Genomic DNA, 21,589 nt, shown 5'->3' with positions numbered 1-21,589 from the left:
AAGTAAAAAATGTGCACGGTAAGGATTATATCAAGTTATATCCATTGGGTTTGTTCCGTCTAACACGTTGTTCATCGCTCTCGCATTGGTTAAATCCGCGGTGTTCTCGCAACAATTTATTAAAATTTGCCAACGCCGTTAAACATTGTAGTAATTTGTACGTACTTACAATTGGTTTGTGTTAATCTCAGGAGACTTGGGTCTCTTGATGTCCTTTCGTTTCGTTTGTTGATTCTAGTCAATATGCTCTGAGCGGAAATTGGAAATCAACTGAAACTGAAAGTAAAAATAATCAAATACAGCGTTATTCAAATAACTGGCTTCAACTTGCATAATTTGTGGTCACGAGATGTCTGAATAATTTGAGGTCAACCACTGACAGTATAGAGACTAAACGGCACGCAATGCATGCAGAAGCGATGACGTTTGACTGCGATTTCTTAAATTGTGGCTAGAAAATCGGAACATAAACAAACAAACGGATACTTAAACGTAATTAGAGGTAAATGAAGGTACAACCTGTGTGTGGAGTGAGGAGAAGTGAAGAGAAAGAAACAGGATTAAAAAAAAAAGATGCACAGAGGAGTTGCGGGACTGAGCAAAATTGCTCATGGATGACGTAACATCCAGGATTCAGATTAATTTTAGTTTTCTCCTATCCCTCCCCCGCTAAGTATGGCTCGTCCTGTAGGATTGGCAGATTTTAGAGGGCACTAGAAAGGAAAAATTTTGTCCGATAACATGGAGATTATACATGGCGGTTAACGGGGCACGAAGATGGTTTTTGGTTCAATCTGTGGAGTTTTAAAATGGAAACGATTGTTAAGCTAAGCAACAGTAGCTGCGACAAATGGACATGGAAAGACTAGAAGGACTTACTATACCATTTTTGTGCGGCAGCACAGCGTAACGCGACATTCGTTCAATTTTAACGAGCAGGTCTTCGTGGAGTGGTAAAATGGAAAATTATCAAGCTATGGAACACTAGCTTCGGCTATGGACATTAAAATCCTGAAAGCCACGTTGCTTGCGTCGAAATCTTTAAAGCTATCATGCTAGAAAGCGACGATGTCACGACCAAGGACGAATCGTTTTAATGTCTTTGAAAATGTCACCCGGAGGAGGAAACAATCAGAAACAGTGCAACGGGGAACGAATGCTGTATCATCTTGAAGCTAAGGTAAGCCTCCTTGTTGTGTCGCATTTTGCACTATGCCTTTTATACGAGGGGGATTATTTCGTTCGGAAAGTAGCTCTGGTACTAGGGTCGACTGCTCTTTGAATGAAAATTAAAGACAGTTTTTTTTTTTTATCATGTCTTATTTACATTCAATTGAAACAAAAGATGAAAACAAAAAGGTTGTTAAGCTAAGCAACAGTAGCTGCGACAAATGGACATGGAAAGACTAGAAGGACTTACTATACCATTTTTGTGCGGCAGCACAGCGTAACGCGACATTCGTTCAATTTTAACGAGCAGGTCTTCGTGGAGTGGTAAAATGGAAAATTATCAAGCTATGGAACACTAGCTTCGGCTATGGACATTAAAATCCTGAAAGCCACGTTGCTTGCGTCGAAATCTTTAAAGCTATCATGCTAGAAAGCGACGATGTCACGACCAAGGACGAATCGTTTTAATGTCTTTGAAAATGTCACCCGGAGGAGGAAACAATCAGAAACAGTGCAACGGGGAACGAATGCTGTATCATCTTGAAGCTAAGGTAAGCCTCCTTGATGTGTCGCATTTTGTACTATGCCTTTTATACGAGGGGGATTATTTCGTTCGGAAAGTAGCTCTGGTACTAGGGTCGACTGCTCTTTGAATGAAAATTAAAGACAGTTTTTTTTTTTTTATCATGTCTTATTTACATTCAATTGAAACAAAAGATGATTGAGTTAAAACAAAAGATGATTCTTAAGTGGAGGTGCTGGAGTTGGGAAAAGTACTGTTACAAATGCATTGTATGAAGTTCTGATCAGGTTTCTAAATAGTATCGCTGGGAGAAAATCCAGATGATGTGAAAGTTGTCAAGACTGCCCCTACAGGTAAAGCAGCATATTTCAACATTAAAGGCAATACACTACATGCTGCTTTTGAGATACCTGCCAATAGAGGTTTTGAGTATTGTGCACTGGACAGTGACAGACTGAATACCATATTAGAGCAAAACTAAACAAACTTAGGGTGATTTCATTGATGAGATTGCTATGGTTGAAAGTAGCATGTTAAACTTTTTGAACTTATTATTACAACAAATTATGGGAACTAATGAACCATTTGGTGGAATAAGCTTGGTAACTGTTGGAGATCTTTCCCAGCTTAAGCCAGTTTTTGATAAGTGGATCTTTGAAAATTGCCAATCTGGCTATAATGAATTTGCCATTAACATTTGGACAGAGTACTTCACCGGTCACCCGAAAACACAGACCATGCAGACTGCAGACTGCAGACTGCAGACTGTGCAGACCGTGCAGACCGTGCAGACTGCGCAGACTATGCAAACTGAGTACTTGTTTTTCTAACACTTGACTCACAACCCTTCGGTTCTAGTTAAAAAATGTGTTCAATATATCCAACGGTTTGTTATTTATCCACAGGCTGCACAAACTCACCATCTGACTGTTGATTCAATAGACGACCATGCTTAAAAGACTTTGTATGGGAAAGTCCCTTTAGTCCTAAATATACTAAAATAAAGCATAGAAATACACTTCATTTACCTCAACATAGGGTGTTCTTTTATGTCTTCCATACATTTTGGGTGCAAATTGCATCTATTTTTAACATGTTTGTGGTTTGCCGTTTTATTTCTTTCGTTCAATTTGTTGTTGTTGTTGTTGTTGCTTTTGTTTTTCAGTTTCTGTGGTCTGCATTCCTCCTCATAAATGAAGGAAGGACGGTGACTCGAAGCAACATCGTCCTACAAATTGCTTTTGCATCACAAAGCAACATACGATACCCATTAGACTACAAGTATTCCCTCTTTCCCTTAGCTTAGTCCATCCGTGACCGTAAATAAACCTTGAGAAAAAAAAAATTTCCCCATGAAATTATTTCCGTGAGGATTGCTTTTGCGTCACGCACGAGGGACTAGGCAAAAGAGGGACCAGTCTTAGTCTAAATCGCCATAAAAACCCCACTGTCATAAAACCAGATAAATTTACCATCACACGAACTCATCACGGCAACTGTATATTATGCTGAGAATTTCAAATGAGAGTCGGATTTTTGTGATCTTTACATGCACTTGGCTTTTTTAGGCGTGATCATTGTAATGTTCCAACAGCTATTTGGAATTACGTTTGGTACACCAAGAGTAGAAGTTTATTTCTACATTTTAAAATAACTTTACTTAAATAAGTATATTTAGAACTAAAGGGAGTTTCCCTTACAAAGTCTATAGCGTGTTCGTTTATTGGAACAGCAGTCACATAGCGAGCTTGCGTGGCCTAATGCCTGTGCATAAAATTAATGCTCATAAGGACAAACACGCTGATATATAATTGAACGCTATTTTGTAGCAGGATCAAACAAAAAAATTGCGAGTCAAAATAAAAGTAAATGCAAAACCAAGAATAAGAAAAAAAAAAGTACTCAGTCTGCACAGTCTGCATGGTCTGCATGTCTGCATGGTCTGCGTTTCGGGGTGACCGGTACTTCACCCTCCTTGAATTGACAGAAATAATGAGACAAAAATATGACAAAGAATTTGCTTAGGTACTCAATCGTTTGAGAGAGGGAAAGCACTGAAGATGATATAACCGCATGATTTTGAAACAAAGACTTCTGAATGTAAGGCCTGGACAAGATAATTACCCTATGAACGTGGCACATTTATTTAATACAAATTCATTCGTAGATGTTCACAACAATGCTCTGTACACCCTCTCTAACGCTGATAAAGCTCAGATTAAGGCTGTGGAAATTATAATCGAGGACATTCTAATGATCTTAAGAAACAAATGAAAGACGAAATCCCAGATGATCCAACAAAGACAATGGGTTTATATTTGCTAGTGTCAGTAGCAACTGCAACAAAATATGACTAACAACTAATATTGATGTGACTGATGAACTCACCAATGGTGCAGAGTGTGTCATAGAACACATAGACTACAGAGTTGAAAATTCCACCAGACCTAGTATTATTTGGGTCTCATTTCAACATCCTGACATAGGCAGAAACCAGCATAGAGAAAATGCACATTTTTACAAGGCAACTGTAAATAGAAATTGGACGCCAGTATTTGAAGTAACAAGACAATGAATGAGTTGCCAGTAATCGGATACCCGTGTTTGCACGAAGAACTCTGGGATCGTCACCGGGCAAACATTGCTAGTCGCTAGAAGGAAATGTATGATGAAAAGTTGTTTCGAGGTACAAGAAAACGATTTTTGAGAGAGATCAACGCTTTTTCGCCGTCGTTTTTATCGCAAATGGATTTGGGCAATGTTGATATGTGGAATATGTAAGTTTTTCTTTGAATAACCGTGAAATATGTGACAAAATCTACCAATAAACTCCTTTGCTTGCGTGAGGTTTATTGTGAAATTTACATCGTGTAATGGTCTGAAAATATTACAAAATTAATTAGGTATAAATCGAGAGGAAATAACCCCTAAAGCCTTTTAAGTTGTGTGCAGGCTACTTTTGGCTTATTTGAAAGCTCAGTCATACAAATAATACTGGAAATAAGCCCGGTGGCGATCATTGTACTGTCTGGGGTTGATTTAATGACAAATGAGTCCGCGCGACTCATGCTGTGTGGTTACTGTGTTGCTCAAAGCCTTTGTTTTGTTTTTACAAGCACGTATTTCAGTGATTTTCCTTTTCTATAACAGATCAAGGGTAGCTCCTTGAATATATCTCTGAGTATTTGTATTTGAAAGTGCCATTTGTGTGTGATTATGCTTTCCAAAGTTTGGTACTGACGGTTGAGTGAAATTGCCCGACACAAAGGGTAGTAGTTCCTTCTGCAATTTTCGATTTCTGTTTTAGAGCTTCTTTTCTGTCTTAATATTTAACTTCTCGGAGGGTCTTTTCTACCATTTGCTCCGGGTAGCCTCTCGAGATCAGGCGTGTATTGAAATTTTCAATATTGTCTTCAATGTATTTCACAATAAACCTCACGCAAGCAAAAGGGAGTTTATCGGTAAATTTTATCACTTATTTCACGGTTATTCAAACAAAAACTTACATTTTCCATGTATCAACATTGCCAAAATCCATTTGCGATAAAACAACGGCGAAAAAGCGTTGATCTCTCCCCAAAACCATGTTTTTGGGTGTCGAAACAACTTTTTGCCGCACATTTCCTTCTAGCGACTTGCAATGTTTGCCCCCTGACGATCCCAGAGTTCTTTTCGCAAACACGGGTATCCGATTACTGGCAACTCCATCATTTCAAGTCAATAAAGAGAGTCAGGTCCAAATTCTCTGGCGCCAATTTCCACTTAGACCCGCTGCTGCCAAGACTATTCACCATTGTCAAGGCGACACATTAATTGAAGCAGTTGATTTTCCAGTATCCACAGAGAGCATATGCATTATGTTGGCTTGAGCCATGTACAAAACAGCTCTGCACTGCATATTCTTAATTGGAATGAAAACAAAATAAAGGTTAGTGAGAAAGTTAAAAGTGAAATGAGCAGACTAAGAACACAAGTAAGCCTTGTGCCTTTAGCAGTGTTACGGACTGACAGTTCACCCCAAACAAAACCAGTCTTGTTTCAGTATGTTAGATCTCTCCACCTTCACATAGATGATGTGCGAAGTGAGTATAACATTCAAGAAGCTGATGTCAACATTTTTGTTGAATCAAAACTTTGCTTGTTAGATAGAGATGATACATATCAGCTTAGTGAATTAACTGCTTTGCATATTAAGAATGATTTGAATTGTACTAAAATTCCATACGGATATAACTTTAATAATTTGGAAATCACTGTTAAAGGTTTTAAGCCAACCAATTCCAAATATTCATGTCATTGGTATCTATCGCTTGAAAACTAAAGTTACAATTTCACAGTTAATTGATGCTCTTACTCATCTTCACGACTCTGCTTGGGGATTTCAAAAGAGCAAAAGGCTCTAAAAAAATATCTTATAACAGACAGAGGATACACTCAGTTTATTAACCAGTTTACTACTGACTACCGTACACAGATAGATCATGTTTATATCAATGTACCACAATGAGTACAATCAGCAGGTACCCTGGAGTCTTACTACAGTGATCATAAGCCTATTTACCGTAAACACCGGCATATAAGCCACACCTTGTTGCTCAAAATTTTTGCATCAAATTGGGGATGCGGCTTATCTGTGAGAACATCTGGACACCATGCTGTAAATTTGCAGAAATTAACACCTTTCAGCGAAAATTTTACAGTCTGTATAGACCTGTGTAGCAAAATAATAAGAACTTCGTAAAATTATACCACAATATGCATTGATCATTACTTTTGTGAGTTTGGGGGCTCCTAAAAGAGTCATTTTTGTTCATGTTAATCATCTATTAAACCTTCTTCGTTACAAAAGCTTTTAACCGGTTTAACCGTTGCCTTTCTTGAATAGCTGAATGTCACTCGGTAGGGAATCTCCATTCCACCAAAAAGTTGTTTAGTGTTGCCGATGGTAGCAGACGGTTTCTTCATTACTAAGCCTGCCGGGTTAGTAAGCTATGAACAAACGAATCGAAACATTCATGTTGTTGTATGTAAATTCTACTGAGAAACGGACAGGAATGAAAAATACTGGATTAAAAATGCCAGAAACTGGAAAGATAAGATTTATGTCTAAATTAGATTTTCATACTATCTCAGTGCTAAAATTATAGGTAAGAGTTTTAGTATTCTCTGTTTTAGTGAGTTAATGTGCGGGTTGACGCATTCAAGAAATGCATGTACATGCAAGACATCTTTCTCAAGACTCCACTTTTGATTTACTTTTATTACTTTCTTTCCAAATTTCTTTTTCCAAAATTTAAGTTGCCAAACTTGGGGTGTGGCTTATCCGCGAGTGTGGCTTATACGCCGGTGTTTACAGTACATTTCCATGAAAGCTGTTTGAATATTTTCCTGTATATATCATATGAGATCATTATTAATGTGTAATTTAGCTGAATATGGAAACTTAAGGTGGCTGAACACAGTTTTTGATACCAGTGTTTCATTCACCTTTTTCTCTAAAACTCTTGATCCCTCGGTCGCCAAAAATGGCAGCAAGCAAGTTAACAACACGACCTTTGGTTTTTCGATGGTTAAGCTGACGTATGTGCCATTGCCATGGCAACATGAATAAATATAAACAGGTCTTTAAACTCGGTTTTGTTTATTTGGATAAAATCTAGTACTTAGATTTTCTTTATAATTTGCCTGTAACAAGCTTGTAACGATTCTCACAGGTTAACACCATTTTGCTAATAATTTAACAGAGAGATCTTTAATTATCCCTTGTTTAAGGTTCACTGGAATATCTAGAATTTCCTTTGTTAAAGTTCAGTTATTTTCAATTCTCCAGTTACTTATTTCCTGAAGTATTTTCGTGCCAAATTTTGTGAAATTCTAATGAGTGGTTCTCGAGAAATAGGCGTATTTTCGAGAATACAATTTTTCATTCAATTGCAATTTTTTTACTTACTACGCATGCGCTGCATTTAACTGGTTTCTTTTGGTGACAAAGAAAAAGCTGATAATTGCTGAGTTCTTTGAATCCTTACCTTTTCTACCATATCTTTGTAATAAAAGACTAAAGCCATCAATGCACTGCATTCAATTAAATAGAGAAAAATAGCACAGATAGTACGGGTGTTGAGTAAATAAAATGATCGCTCTATTGACGGTATGTTTGTTTTTTCCAGTCCTTGTGCGCATGCTAAATTGCATCAGCAAAAGCGCACGTGTGTTCGGCTACCTTAACATACCAAATAAATACATGTATCTAAATGTATCAAGCAATTATTTAAATCACACTGCAAAACAGTCAGAAAATTTATTGGTAGAAACAAAGAATGGTTTGAATTTACTGTGCTATTCATGCCGCTAAATTCTTAGTCTTCATAGAGATTCGACATCACATGTAACTCTACCAAAATTTTCAGGAGCTGTAGATAACAATACATTTTTTTTTTCCAGGTTAAAAGAATTATTTTAGCTCCAATGTTTCTTGAGGGAGAGCATGACATTATACCTGGCATTTTCTTTCTTATTAACCCTTTCCAGAAAAGCAAGAAATATCACTTGACACCTTAGTTAGGTAAGTACCTTTTTTTATTGGGGGAGGGGGGGAGGGGGGGGGGAGAGAGAAAGGGAAGCAAATTTAAGATATACAATATTTTTTCTGCATATAATCATTTATACCCTTTTAAAATGTGTCACTATTATATTTATTGTGTATTGCAGGTGAAGCAAGTTGTAGTATTGTGCATCTCCATATAACCCAGATGAACACTGCAATAACAACTACAGTATAATATGCAAGTGACAGTAAGCAGATGTTAATATTAACAACATTACTGATGCTATACATGTTTATCAGCTGCCAAAAATAATATCAAAAGACTTAGTAGAAACCGGCTTTAACAACACAAGTCACCCTTAAATCTTCATGGAATTAATCTGAGAATTGCAGATAGATGTGGAATTCTACTTGATGCTTTCAAGACTTAAGTCAGCTGACACTTGAACTGTTGAAACTCATTCTTTGCAAAAGACATTGGTTACAAGCATATAAATTAAATGGCTTTCCAAGCTGCATGAATAATTACAGAGTTGGAAACACTTTTAGAACTTTATCCATTTATGTTTCGTTAAGTCAAGAATGTCAACAAGTGAAATCCATCTGAACTCGCTATGTGTGTCAAACCTTAACTCAAGAAATGAACGTATAGCTTTACAGTGGAATACAGAAATTACAGTATATAACTTACAGAAACTTAAAATTAGCAGTTCTATATCATGTTCATATACATGAACATACACATGTTCACAATCAGTCTTTATATTAGGACTACAATTAAATGAAACTACTAACTCCCATCATAAACTGGAACACAAAAGTTGAATGGTGGTAATCTGTTTCTATTAATAAAATACAAATCTTGTGATGTTTATTTGAAGTATTAGCTATCCTAACTGTGCCAGTTTAAACCTGTTGAACTTCCATCCAGTTCTTAAAATGGTGATTATCATGCTGTACTTCTTCTACATGTGTGTCCTGCTGCTGTAAAGATTGTTATTTATAACTCAGCAAAAATTGTGTAATCTCTATGTATAGGAAACTGTTGGCTAGAATGTCTCCTCTTAGCTTTTATGTGCTACATATATTATGGTAGTCAGTATTTCAGTAGACTTAATAAGAAAGAAAATGCTCCTAATAATTATAATAAAAGCAGTGTTCATCTTAATCTTTGTTGTTGCACTCTGTTGAAATCTACTTTCAATTATGTAATAAATAATTATTCATAATTTATAAAATAATTTTAACAGAGAGTAAATTAAGCCACCTAAAGGGTGGGGCGCGGTCGCCTCACGGTTAGTGCGCTGATCTCCAGATTAAGCAGTCCAGGTTTGAGCCCTGGCCGTGGACATTGCGTTGTGTTCTTGGGCAAGACACTTTGTTCTCACAGGGCTTTTTTCCACCCCCGTAAATAAATGAGTACCGGCAAACTTAATGCTGGGGGTAACCCTGCAATGGACTAGCATCCCATCCATGGGGGAGTAGAAATACCCCTACTGTAGTCACTTCATGCTGCAGAAACCAGGATAAGCTCTTGCCTGGTGGGCGACTTGGCCTGTTTGCAGACTTGACCTTTACCTAAAGGGTGTCAATAAGCAACCACTGGACATCCGAACCCATGCATCAAAGGATGTTTATTTTGCTGTTTTTCACTGCTGTACTAAGAAGAACTCCACAATGATCAATTCCTCTTCTCTTTTTATCCAACTAGCTTTTCTACATTCATCCAATTCATCCATGAGCTGGCTCACAGGCACCTTTAATTTATTATTATCCTCACAATACAAGGTTAGCGAAAATTGTTCACAGGTCAGTGAAAAGTCAAGGATGTTTTTGGTTTCTGTAGAGTGTAAACTCTGTAACTTCTCATGATGTAGATAGTCATGTGTAAAATAATGTTTCTATAAATCTTAGGTTGATGGGGGACAATGTTGATTTGATGGTTAATGCCAGAATTCAAGGCACAGAACACAGCAATTGTTCCATACATTGGACACAGTAGTACTCTGTTCTGGACAGGGTCAATGAACCTAACTTAGACACAACAAGACCACAGAAGAATGAAGAATGATCATCGCGGTAAATTTTCCAATTTAAGCAATTGGAAAGAAGAAGCCTGAAAAAAATCAGGGCTTCAACGGGATTCGAACCCGTCACCTCCGCGATACCGGTGCGATGCTCTACCAACTGAGCTATGAAGCCACACATTGGGAGCGAGGTCAATTAATTGAGTTCATATCAGGCTTCCCATGAGGAGTGAAATGATTTGAAGTATATATGAAATAATTCATATTTGAACTGTGGTTGTAGATGACAGTGCAAGGATCATTCTTCACTTTCATACTTTCTGGTGTTAACATGAGGTCTGTGTAAAGAAAGGTAGCTAAAGCAATACATGTAGCCTCACTGTTACTTAAAGGTCATTAGTAACACAATCTATTATCACTCCTACATCCTTAATGTATACCATTACAACCTGTGTTCTATGATCTGCTAACAAACTAGTTATTTATTTATTGTTTTAATAAAATAAAATAACATATTTGTAAATTAAAGGGTCTAGCTAGTTGACCTGAAAATCTTCAACCTCACCCACAGTAGATCAAGTTAAGAAATTCGTCAGGGAGGAGGAGTCTCAAAGACTGAAGGTGGTAATATTACTGATGTAGCTATACACAGTAGTGAACATTTTAAAGTGATGCTCTCATTGTTCCTTCTGTATACTTTTTCATGTGGAATAGATGCTCCAGACTGTGACATGCCATCAAAAGATGACTTGGGAAAAGAAGGTCGAAGGAAATGGCTACATGAGCTTTGCATAAAATATGTGGAGACGTAACTAATGACTGGAAGTGAAGTCAAACCTTTGGTTCAGCAGGTTCATGAGCTTGAGAGTGCTATGGGTGCAAATGGTTTTTGTGTCGAATAGAGCGATGTGATAAAACTTATGTTCATCATTCCAACAGAGTCAAGTAAGTATAAAATTGATAGAGGGATTATAGCAATAGTATCAGACAAGGGGTAATACAGTTTTTAGCAACATATTGTTCCTTACGATATCAAGACATATACAAGAAAACGTGTAAATGATCACCAAGGAGAAATTGTTCTTATTAGAAGTATTGATCAATACATGTACCTCCACAGATTAAGGTTGTGGACATTATAATCGGAGACATTTCTAATGATCTCAAGAAACAAATGAAAAACAAAATCCCAGATGATCCAGCAAAGACAATGGGTTTATATTCGCTAGTGTCAGTAGCAGCTGCAACAAAATATGACTGACAACTAATATTGATGTGACTGACGGACTCACGAAAGTTGCAGAGTGTGTCATAGTACACATAGACTACAGAGTTTAAAGTTCCACCAGACCAAGTATTATTTGGGTCTCATTTCAACATCCTGACATAGGCAGAAACCAGCATAGAGAAAATACACATTTATACAAGGCAACTGTAAATAGAAATTGGACACCAGTATTGGAAGTAACAAGACAGTTTCGAGTCAATAAAAAGAGTCAGGTCCAAATTCTCTGGCACAAATTTCCACTTAGACCTGCTGCTGCCAAGACTATTCACCATTGTCAAGGCGACACATTAATTGAAGCAGTTGATTTTCCAGCATCCACAAGAGAGGATATGCATTATGTTGGCTTGAGCCATGTACGAAACAGCTCTAGACTGCATATTCTTAAATGGAATGAAAACAAAATAAAGGTTAGTGAGAAAGGTAAAGGAAAATGAGCAGACTAAGAACACAAGTAAGCCTTGTGCTTTTAGCAGGGTTATGGTCTGACAATTCACACCAAACAAAAACAATCTTGTTTCAGAATGTTAGATCTCTCTACCTTCACATAGATGATGTGCGAAGTGATTACAACATTCAAAAAGCTGATGTCAACATTTTTGTTGAATCAAAACATTGCTTGTTGGATAGAGATGATGAATATCAGCTTAGTGAATTAACTCTTTACAGAAATGACTTTAATCAGTCTAACATAAGAACTTGCTATGGAACTGCTTTGTACATTAAGAATGATTTGAATTGTACTAAAATTCCATACAGATATAACTTTAGTAATTTGGAAATCACTGTTGAGGTGTTAAGCCAACCAATTCCGAATATTCATGTCATTGGTATCTATCGCTCGAAAACTAAAGTTACAATTTCACAGTTAATTGTTGCTCTTACTCATCTTCACGCCTGTGCTTGGGGATTTCAATATTGATCTCATGCAGGTAAATTCAGAGCAAAAGGCTCTAAAAAAATATCTTATAACAGACAGAGGATACACTTAGTTGATTAACCAGTTTACTACTGACTACCGTACACATATGTTTATACCAATGTACCACAATGTGTACAATCAACAGGTACCCTGGAGTCTTACTACAGCGATCATAAGCCTATTTAATGTAAACACCAGCATATAAGCCGCACCTTGTTGCTCAAAATTTTTGCATCAAATTGGGGATGCGGCTTATCTGCAAGAACATCTGGACACCATGCCGTAAATTTGCATAAATTAACACCTTTCAGCGAAAATTTTACAGTCTGTATAGATCTGTGTAGCAAAATAATAGGAACTTTGTAAAACTATACCACAATACGCATTGATCATTACTTTTGCAAGTTTGGCAGCTCCTAAAAGAGCCGTTTTTGTTGATATTAAGCATCCATTAAACCTTCTTTGTTGCAGAAGCTTTTAACCGGTTTAACATTGCCTTTCTTGAGTAGCTGAATGTCACTCGGTAGGGAATCTCCATTCTGCCAAAAAGTTGTTTAGTGTTGCCGATAGCCGCAGACCGTTTCTTCATTACTAAGCCTGCCTGGTTACTAAGCCACGAACGAATTGAAACATTCATGTTGTATGTAAACTCTACTGAGAAACGGACAGGAGTGAAAAATACTGCATTAAAAATGCCAGAAACTAGAAAGATTAGATTTATGTCTAAGTTGGATTTTCAAACTATCTCAGAACTAAAATTTTAGGTAAGAGTTTTTAATTAGTCTTCTCTCTTTTAGTGAGTTAATAGGCCGGTTGACGCTCTCAAGAAATGCATGTACATGTAAAGGCCCGGTAATATGGGCAACATTTTCCTTCAACTTGTCTCGCGACATTGTTGCATTGCAAGCCAGAAGTGGAAGTGGAACTTCGTCGAAATGCTATATTATATTAAAGAAGACGTCATCTTTAATTACACACGATTAAGCAATTTTACCTGTAGAATTCTGCAGACTTGCAACACTGTATTTTGCTGCGAGACAAGTTGGTCACAAATGTGGTAATACGTGCAACAATGTGTTTCAACTTGCAATGCAACAATTTTGCGAGACAAGTTGAAGGAAAATGCTGCCCGTATTACTGGACCCTAAGACATCTTTCTCAAGACTCCACTTTTGATTTATTTTACTTTCTTTCCAAATTTCTTTTTCCAAAATTTAGGTTGCCAAACTCGGGGTGTTGCTTATCTGCAAGTGCAGCTTATACGCCAGTGTTTACGGTATAATTATTGCCATGAAAGCTGTTTGAATATTTCCCTGTATGTATCATATGAGATCATTATTAATATATAATTTAGCTGAATATCGAAACTTAACATACCAAATAAATACATGTGTCTAAATGTATCAAGCAACTATTTAAATCACACAGCAAAACAGTCAGAAAATTTATTGGTAGAAACAAAGAATGGCTTGAATTTACTGTACTATTCATGTCCCTAAATTCTTAGTCTTCATAGAGATTCAACATTACATGTAACTCTACCAAAATTTTCAGAAGCTGTACATAACAATACATTTTTTTTTTTTCAGGTTAAAAGAATTATTTTAGCTCCAATGTTTCTTGAGGGAGAGCATGACATTATAATTTACTGGCATTTTCTCTCTTATTAACCCTTTCCAGAAATGCAAGAAATATCACTTGGACACCTTAGTTAGGTAAGCAGCTTTTTTATTGGGGGAGAGGGGGCAGAGAAAGGGAAGCAAATTAAAGATATACAATATTTTTTTCTGCGTATAAACATTTATACCCTTTTAAAATGTGTCACTATTATATTTATTGTGTATTGCAGGTGAAGCAAGTTGTACTATTGTGCATCTGCGTATAACCCAGATGAACACTGCAATAACAACTACAGTATAATAATTATGCAAGTGACAGTAAGCAGATGTTAATATTAACAACAACATAACTGATACTATACATGTTTATCAGCTTCCAAAAATAATATCAAAAGACTTAATTAGTAGAAACTGTCTTTAACAACACAAGTCACCCTTAAAAGTTCATGGAATTAATGGATGTGGAATTCTCCTGTTTAGAAAGGGAATAAGATGCTTTCAAGACTGAAGTCAGCTGACACTTGAACTGTTGAAACTCATTCTTTGCAAAAGACATTGGTTACAAGCATATAAATTAAATGGCTTTCCAAGCTGCATGTATAATAATTATTCCAGAGGTGGACACACTTTTAGAACTTTATCCATGTATGTTTCTTAAAGTCAAATGTCAACAAGTGAAATCCATCTGTCTAACCTTAACTCAAGAAATGAACTTATAGCTTTACAGCGGAATACAGAAATTACAGTATATAACTTACAGAACCTTAAAATTAGCAGTTCTATATCATGTTCATATACATGAACATACACATGTAGAGTATCACAATCACTCTTTATACTACTAGCTCTTTATACTACTAGCTCCCATCATATATAAACTGGAACACAAAAGTTCAATGGTGGTAATCCGTTTCTATTAATAAAATACAAATCTTGTGATGTTTATTTGAAGTATTAGGTATCCTAACTGTGCCAGTTTATACCTGTTGAACTTCCATTCAGTTCTTAAAATGGTAGTTATCATGCTGTACTTCTACTACATGTGTGTCCTGCTGCTGTAAAGATTGTTATTTATAACTCAGCAAAAATTGTATAATCTGTGTGTATAGGAGACTGTTGGCTAGAATGTCTCCTCTTAGCTTTTATGTGCTACATATATTATGGTAGTCAGTATTTCAGTAATAAGAAAGAAAATGCTCCTAATATAATAAAAGCAGTGTTCATCTTAATCTTTGTTGTTGCACTCTGTTGAAATCTGCTTTCAATTATGTAATAAATAATTATTTATAATTTATAAAATAATTTTAGCAGAGGGCAAATTAAGCCACCTAAAGGGTGGGGGCATGGTGGCCACACAGTTAGTTCGCTCGTCTCCGGATTAAGCGGTCCAGGTTTGAGCCCTGGCCGTGGACATTGCGTTATGTTCTTGGGCAAGACACTTTGTTCTCACAGGGCTTTTTTCCACCTTCGTAAATAAATGAGTACCGGCGAACTTAATGCTGGGGTAACCCTGCAATGGACTAGCATCCCATCCATGGGGGAGTAGAAATACCCCTACTGTAGTCACTTCATGCTACAGAAACCAGGATAAGCTCTGGCCTGGTGGGCCACTTGGCCTGTTTGCAAACTTGACCTTTACCTAAAGGGTGTCAATAAGCAACCACTGGACATCCGAACCCATGCATCAAAGGATGTTTATTTTGCTATTTTTCACTGCTGTACCAAGAAGAACTCCACACTCTACATTCATCCAATTCATCCCTGAGCTGGCTCACAGGCACCTTTAATTTATTATTATCCTCACAATACAAGGTTAGCGAAAATTGTTCCCAGGTCAGTGAAAAGTCAAGGATGTTTTTGGTTTCTGTAGAGTGTAAACTCTGTAACTTCTCATTATGTAGATAGTCATGTGTAAAATAATGTTTCTATAAATCTTAGGTTGATGGGGGACAATGTTGATTTGATGGTTAATGCCAGGATTCAAGGCACAGAACACAGTAATCGTTCCATACATTGGACACAGCAGTACTCTGTTCTGAACAGGGTCAATTAACCTAGCTTAGACACAACAAGACCACAGAAGAATGAAGAATGATCATCGCGGTAAATTTTCCAATTTAAGCAATTGGAAAGAAGAAGCCTGAAAAAAATCAGGGCTTCAACGGGATTCGAACCCGTCACCTCCGCGATACCGGTGCGGTGCTCTACCAACTGAGCTATGAAGCCACACATTGGGAGCGAGGTCAATTAATTGAGTTCATATCTTTCCGTAGGAGTAAAATGATGTGAAGTATATATGAAATAATTCATATTTGAACTGCAGTTGTAGATGAAAGTGAAGAATGATCATCGCAGTAAATTTTCCAATTTAAGCAATTGGAAAGAAGAAGCCTGGAAAACGAGATTGGAACCCATGACCTCATTCTTCACTGTCATCTACGACCACAGTTCACATGTGAATTATTTCATATATAGTTCAAAGATTTTCACTCCTCATGGGAAGCCTGATATGAACTCAATTAATTGACGTCGCTCCCAATGTGTGGCTTCATAGCTCAGTTGGTAGAGCATCGCACTGGTGTCGCGGAGGTCATGGGTTCGAATCCCGTTGAAGCCCTGATTTTTTTCAGGCTTCTTCTTTCCAATTGCTTAAATTGGAAAATTTACTGCAATGATCATTCTTCACTTTCATACTTTCTGGTGTTAACTTGACGTCTGTGTAAAGAAAGGTAGCTAAAGCAATACATGTAGCTTCACTGTTACTTAAAGGTCATTAGTAACACAATCTATTAACCCTCCTACATCCTTAATGTATACCATTACAACCTGTGTTCTATGATCTGCTAACAAAGTGTTTATTTATTTATTGTTTTAATAAGATAAAATAACATTTTTGCAAATTAGAGGGTCTAGCTAGTTGATCTGAAAATCTTCAACCTCACCCACAGTAGATCAAGTTAAGAAATTTGTCAGGAAGGAGGAGTCTCAAAGACTGAAGGTGGTAAGATTACTGATATAGCTATACACAGTAGTGAACATTTTAAAGTGATGCTCTCATTGTTCCTTCTGTATACTTTTTCATGTGGAATAGATGCTCCAGACTATGACGTGCCATCAAAAGATGACTCGGGAAAAGAAGGTCTAAGGAAATGGCTACATGAGCTTTGCATAAAATATGTGGAGACGTATCTAATGACTGGAAGTGAAGTTGAACCTTTGGTTCAGCAGGTTCATGAGCTGGAGAGTGCTATGGGTGCAAATGGTTTTTTGTGTCGAATAGAGCGATGTGATAAAACTTATGTGAACTTCATCATTCCAACAGAGTCAAGTAAGGATAAAATTGATAGAGGATTATAGCAACAGTATCAGACAAGGGGTAATACAGTTTTTAGCAACATATTGCTCCTTACGATATCAAGACATATACAAGAAAATATTTTAATCTGAATGAATATTGTAAATGATCACCAAGGAGAAATTGTTCTTATTACAAGTATTGATCTTTAATCAAATTCTACCAACTAATTGAAGAAAAATGTATGTATGTCTCTGAGTGTTAACAGACTGCTTTTTAGCAAAACCATCAATACCTCCATGAAAGGGAAAACTTCTTGTAACCCCGCAGGAGACATTCATGTTCACTTAACACTTTTTCAATGGAGAACAATGATGAAATAAATGAATAAACCAACAATTTGTGTTGGTTTAATCCTTTTTTTCATTGTCTCAGGCACGAAGTTATGCAACATGGCCTGGTGTGAAAAAGGTATGAGCTTGGCAAGGAGAAAGACATGCTGGGTTTTTTCCACTGCAGAGTGTCATGTGGTCTGGTATTCTCAATTAAAGCTACCAGAAATAGGTGAGTAAAAATAAAATTATTATGTTGTTATGCTTGTAAGTGTCCCCCCCCCCCCCCCCCCAACCCCACACACTCACACACACACACACACGAAAGTCAAGTAAAATGTCTTACTTTTTTGGCAGGAAAGATCATCAGTTTCTTTAATCTAAAGGTTTTGAGAGGTTCCTGAAATCGCAAAATCATTTGTAATCCCCGGGAAACTACCGGTATGTGATAGTACAATGTAACTAGTAGGCAATTCCTGAGTGTAAATTTGGTTTCTTCCTTTTCTAGCCATGAAAGCAAGGCACATCCCAATGTCACTCTCGAGGCTCAGGATCTGCAGGGGGAGGCAAATGGAGGAGCAGCAAAGGATGATTCCCCTTTCAATTACCATCAGGCAAAGCTGGCCTTTGGTCTCATTTTGTTCGAGTTTGGCGATACAAGTAAAGAGGGATACGGTGAGAGGCTTCCTGACCTTTTTGAGGTTGCTCTGCTACTGTACAAAGCACATGGCAAGACCAAATATGCCAAAATTGAAGCCATTTTGTCGGAAACAGATGCACATGACCCTAAATGGAACAGAACATTTAACAAACATGGCTTGCCAGGAATGAACATTCCACTGGACTTGCGAACTAAGCAGTTCAACCATGATGTTAAGAGCATGTGGAAGTCACTTGCTGCCAATCTCAATGAAGATTTAGCAGCTCTAATTGCTAATACTGTTGAACCAATGGAAGTTGGCTCTTTATTGATTTAGTCGACCAATGACATACCTGAGCCCTTGACCATTGGACAAATGAGAATGTAACGTTACTTGCCCAGCAAGAAAATATACGTGCCCCAGACAATCGTACAGCAATGTTTCCAAGCCCTGGTATACACGTAAATAAGGAGTTATTTTTGCCCTGAATCTGTGATTTGAACAAACAGATTTAATTGTACATGAGTATTATATAATAATCAAATGAATGCGCGCGCTCTGATTGTTCAGTCAGCTATGGTTTATTGTGCCAATAAACTCATGGAAATTTTGCGTGTCTTCTGAATTATTATATAAAAGCAATAGACCAAAGTTTTTATGGTTTATAGGTTGATAAACCAGCTGGGATGTGGAAGAACACAAGAAGAATTCGTAAATTACGAGTCACAGGCGAGTGATTTACGAATTCTTCGAGTGTTCTTCCAACATCCCGCATGGTTCATCAGCCTATAAACCATAAAAAGTTGTGGTCTCTTGCTTAAATAGCACATTTAAATTTTGAACTATGTTATCAAGTCTTTAAAAGATCCCCAGTTAAGAGACACTCAAGTAGATAATTATTTTATTCTCCATTAATCCAAAACTAGATAATTATGTCTTTCTGTAACAAGTAGGCTGTATCATAACATGTCAATAGCATTTGGCTAGGACTTATAGTTTTCTAACATCGATGTGTTTAATTAACCATAATTTTAATACAAGTTCAAACATTTTTGGCATACCTAATTTGCCTTATTTAAGGGGATGGTGTACTTACAAGATTTAAAAGAAAATGCCTTGTCACTAGAATAAAGTGCAGTTTTGTACTTTAATTAGTCACTTCAAATCATTTCATAAGGCAATAACTTGGTTCATTTTGCTGATTACATTTAGTGAGAGAAGTCATCTGATGTGTTTTATTTTTGTTTCGGTTTAACAACACTCAATCAAATACCATCATTAGTTCTGTTTTGAATCAGTACCAAATTATTAATCAATCCATGGGTATTTGTGGGAAACCTAAAGCTAAGAGGGCTAGTATATACAGCATAATTTTCACTGCCCCTTTCAGAGTTATATCTACTGAGCCCTCCTTTTTGTGTACATTAGTTGAGCTACTAGAAAAACCTAAAAGCTTATGTATATGATATCCATTACATAAAATACCAGGAGTATATCACTCACTTTGGTATAAGGCATTGGGATCTGTAAATCCTCTTGGAACTCAACATACTCACAAAAGAGCAGTTTTTCAAGTCCAGTAAAAAACCGGGAGGTATATTTTGCAGGTTGCAGGTTGCAGGTTGCAGGTTGAAAGTTAATTATAACTGGAAAACCGCTGGCACTTAAAAGAAACATGCAGGTGTACACTTACCGTGACTGTTATATGACGCTGTTTACAATTGCTCAGAAAGGTGGCTTCCACCAAAGTGCCAAACCAGCTGAAGTGATGGGAGGAGAGTATATTCCTATGATTTTAAGCCTGCAATGAATTATTGTTTTTGAAGAAACATCTGAAATATCTGCTGAATTTGGTTTCTTCCCTGTGAGTACTAAAATGAAAGCACACTGAGCTTGTGCTAGTATATTCCGTCGGTTAAAATCTTATATTGTTTCATTTCTTTATTTATTTGCTTTATTTGTGATGGCAATTTTCTGTTGTTGAGGGAAGACCGAGCCAAATCTGGAATTGATGGAAACATCTGTGGAGCAGCCATCCAGATGGCTTTAACGAGGTTTCACTGGTCTCAGCGTGTCGATCAATAAGTACTTATGGCGGATCTATCATGTGTTCACTATGTGAAAGAGGCGAACTACTTCATGTAAGAACCCCTGACGAGTATATAGGTTATTACTTATTTTTAGTGCCTGCGGTTTTTCAGTTAAAATTAAATTTCAACCTGCAACCTGCGACCTGCAAAATATACCTGACAGTAAAAAACTCCTCACTGAAAGTGATTCATGAATCACTTAGCTATGCTCATCAATGTCATTAAAAATCTCATTTAAAATCTCAAGAATTTTAACAGCATGATTTTTTGAATAAACAGCCACACTACTAGTTATATCATTCAGAGTAAATAGATTATGACAGGTAGCTACAACATCAGCAACTAGTTCCTTTGATAACCCATACCAACAGCCAAATGCACTGCAAGCACGGCAGTTACCCTATAAATCAGAGAGTGCATCTTTCAAAATGGCCCTTTCTTCATCAGTAACACTTCTACATTTAATCGGCAGCATAGTTGATAGTGTTGGTTCCTTGTCAAAATATTTGATTGGTTGCGTGCACCCACTTCCATCACCACATACACAAGATGTTCCACAAAAATTACAACAATCATGAGGTGGAGACAAGGCTTGGAGGCCCATGGCTTCTGATATTTCGCGCGCTGGCGGATTTTAAGTAAATCCGCGAAATTCGTTGGAAATCTTACCAAATACTTGTCGGCACAACGTGTTTGAAAGGTATCTTGGCTGTTGGGGCTGCTAACTTGCTGTAAACGTGCTAACTTGCCTTGAAACTTCGCCACTGCAACGAGTAAACAACATCCCAAACCTACCAGGCGTTCTTAGATTAATGTTGCGAAAAACTGGGCAGCAGCCACGATGTAAAAAGCTTTGTCATTGGCGCATTTCTAGAGCGCATTGTTAAAAAAATAACCTCGTGGTCAAGTTTTGAGCAAACCGCAACCTAAACAGAACAGAACTTCGAAGATGAGGCAAACAACATGCAATTGGATAAAGAAGATATTCAACGAAGCTTCTTGAATAGTAAATATCTAAGCGTAACTCTTGTGTTTTTAATATCCTGATTCTCTTATTTGTTTTTATTGTTTTCAATAAGCTTACTTGTAAAGTACGATTTTATATTGCGGCACGAAGCCTGAGTAAATGCTATAACAG

General features: G+C 37.0%; 2 protein-coding genes across 38 annotated transcripts in view; one reads left to right on the top strand and one right to left on the bottom strand.

Annotated features, from left to right (window-relative positions):
* Positions 1-21,589, bottom strand: part of LOC110042055 (uncharacterized) — a 184,097-nt gene that overhangs the window by 8,512 nt on the left and 153,996 nt on the right. For 15 of the 17 annotated variants that reach the window (XM_089288549.1, XM_089288543.1, XM_089288542.1 and 12 more), the window contains one exon: positions 170-276. The exons of 1 other annotated variant lie outside the window; for it this stretch is intronic. The gene's annotated coding sequence lies outside the window, so the exon portion shown is untranslated. Of the gene's footprint in view, positions 1-165; positions 277-21,589 lie in introns of all 17 variants that reach the window. One more of the 17 variants, XM_089288544.1, reaches the window with a different exon arrangement.
* LOC149113026 (uncharacterized) lies at positions 272-19,655 on the top strand. 21 transcript variants are annotated; one of them, XM_089288581.1, is made up of 9 exons: positions 1,357-1,721; positions 8,138-8,258; positions 8,405-10,028; positions 10,982-11,962; positions 13,693-13,789; positions 14,155-14,189; positions 14,324-17,421; positions 17,824-17,952; positions 18,229-18,698. In XM_089288581.1, exons 7-9 carry the CDS (start codon positions 17,142-17,144, stop codon positions 18,549-18,551), a joined length of 732 nt encoding a protein of 243 aa, XP_089144707.1. In that variant the 5' UTR covers positions 1,357-1,721; positions 8,138-8,258; positions 8,405-10,028; positions 10,982-11,962; positions 13,693-13,789; positions 14,155-14,189; positions 14,324-17,141; the 3' UTR covers positions 18,552-18,698. The 21 variants fall into 21 exon arrangements, with proteins under 21 accessions (XP_089144696.1, XP_089144707.1, XP_089144698.1 ...); XM_089288570.1 differs by adding an exon at positions 272-1,180 and having other exon boundaries at positions 1,481-1,721; positions 10,982-14,189; XM_089288572.1 differs by having other exon boundaries at positions 8,405-8,488; positions 9,952-10,028; positions 10,982-14,189.

This window comes from Orbicella faveolata, unplaced genomic scaffold (assembly GCF_042242905.1).
Source record: "Orbicella faveolata isolate gen_17 unplaced genomic scaffold, um_ofav_v1 contig_17, whole genome shotgun sequence".
Classification (NCBI taxonomy): domain Eukaryota; kingdom Metazoa; phylum Cnidaria; class Anthozoa; order Scleractinia; family Merulinidae; genus Orbicella; species Orbicella faveolata.
This window is presented reverse-complemented; position numbering and strand designations above follow the sequence as displayed.

Bases quoted from the DNA above. Each gene is read 5' to 3' on its own strand.
- LOC149113026 (XM_089288570.1), top strand. From the start codon at position 17,142: ATGCTCTCATTGTTCCTTCTGTATACTTTTTCATGTGGAATAGATGCT. The intron at 17,422-17,823 runs GTAAGGATAAAA...TCATTGTCTCAG, and splicing joins CATCATTCCAACAGAGTCAA to GCACGAAGTTATGCAACATG. The intron at 17,953-18,228 runs GTGAGTAAAAAT...TTCCTTTTCTAG, and splicing joins ATTAAAGCTACCAGAAATAG to CCATGAAAGCAAGGCACATC.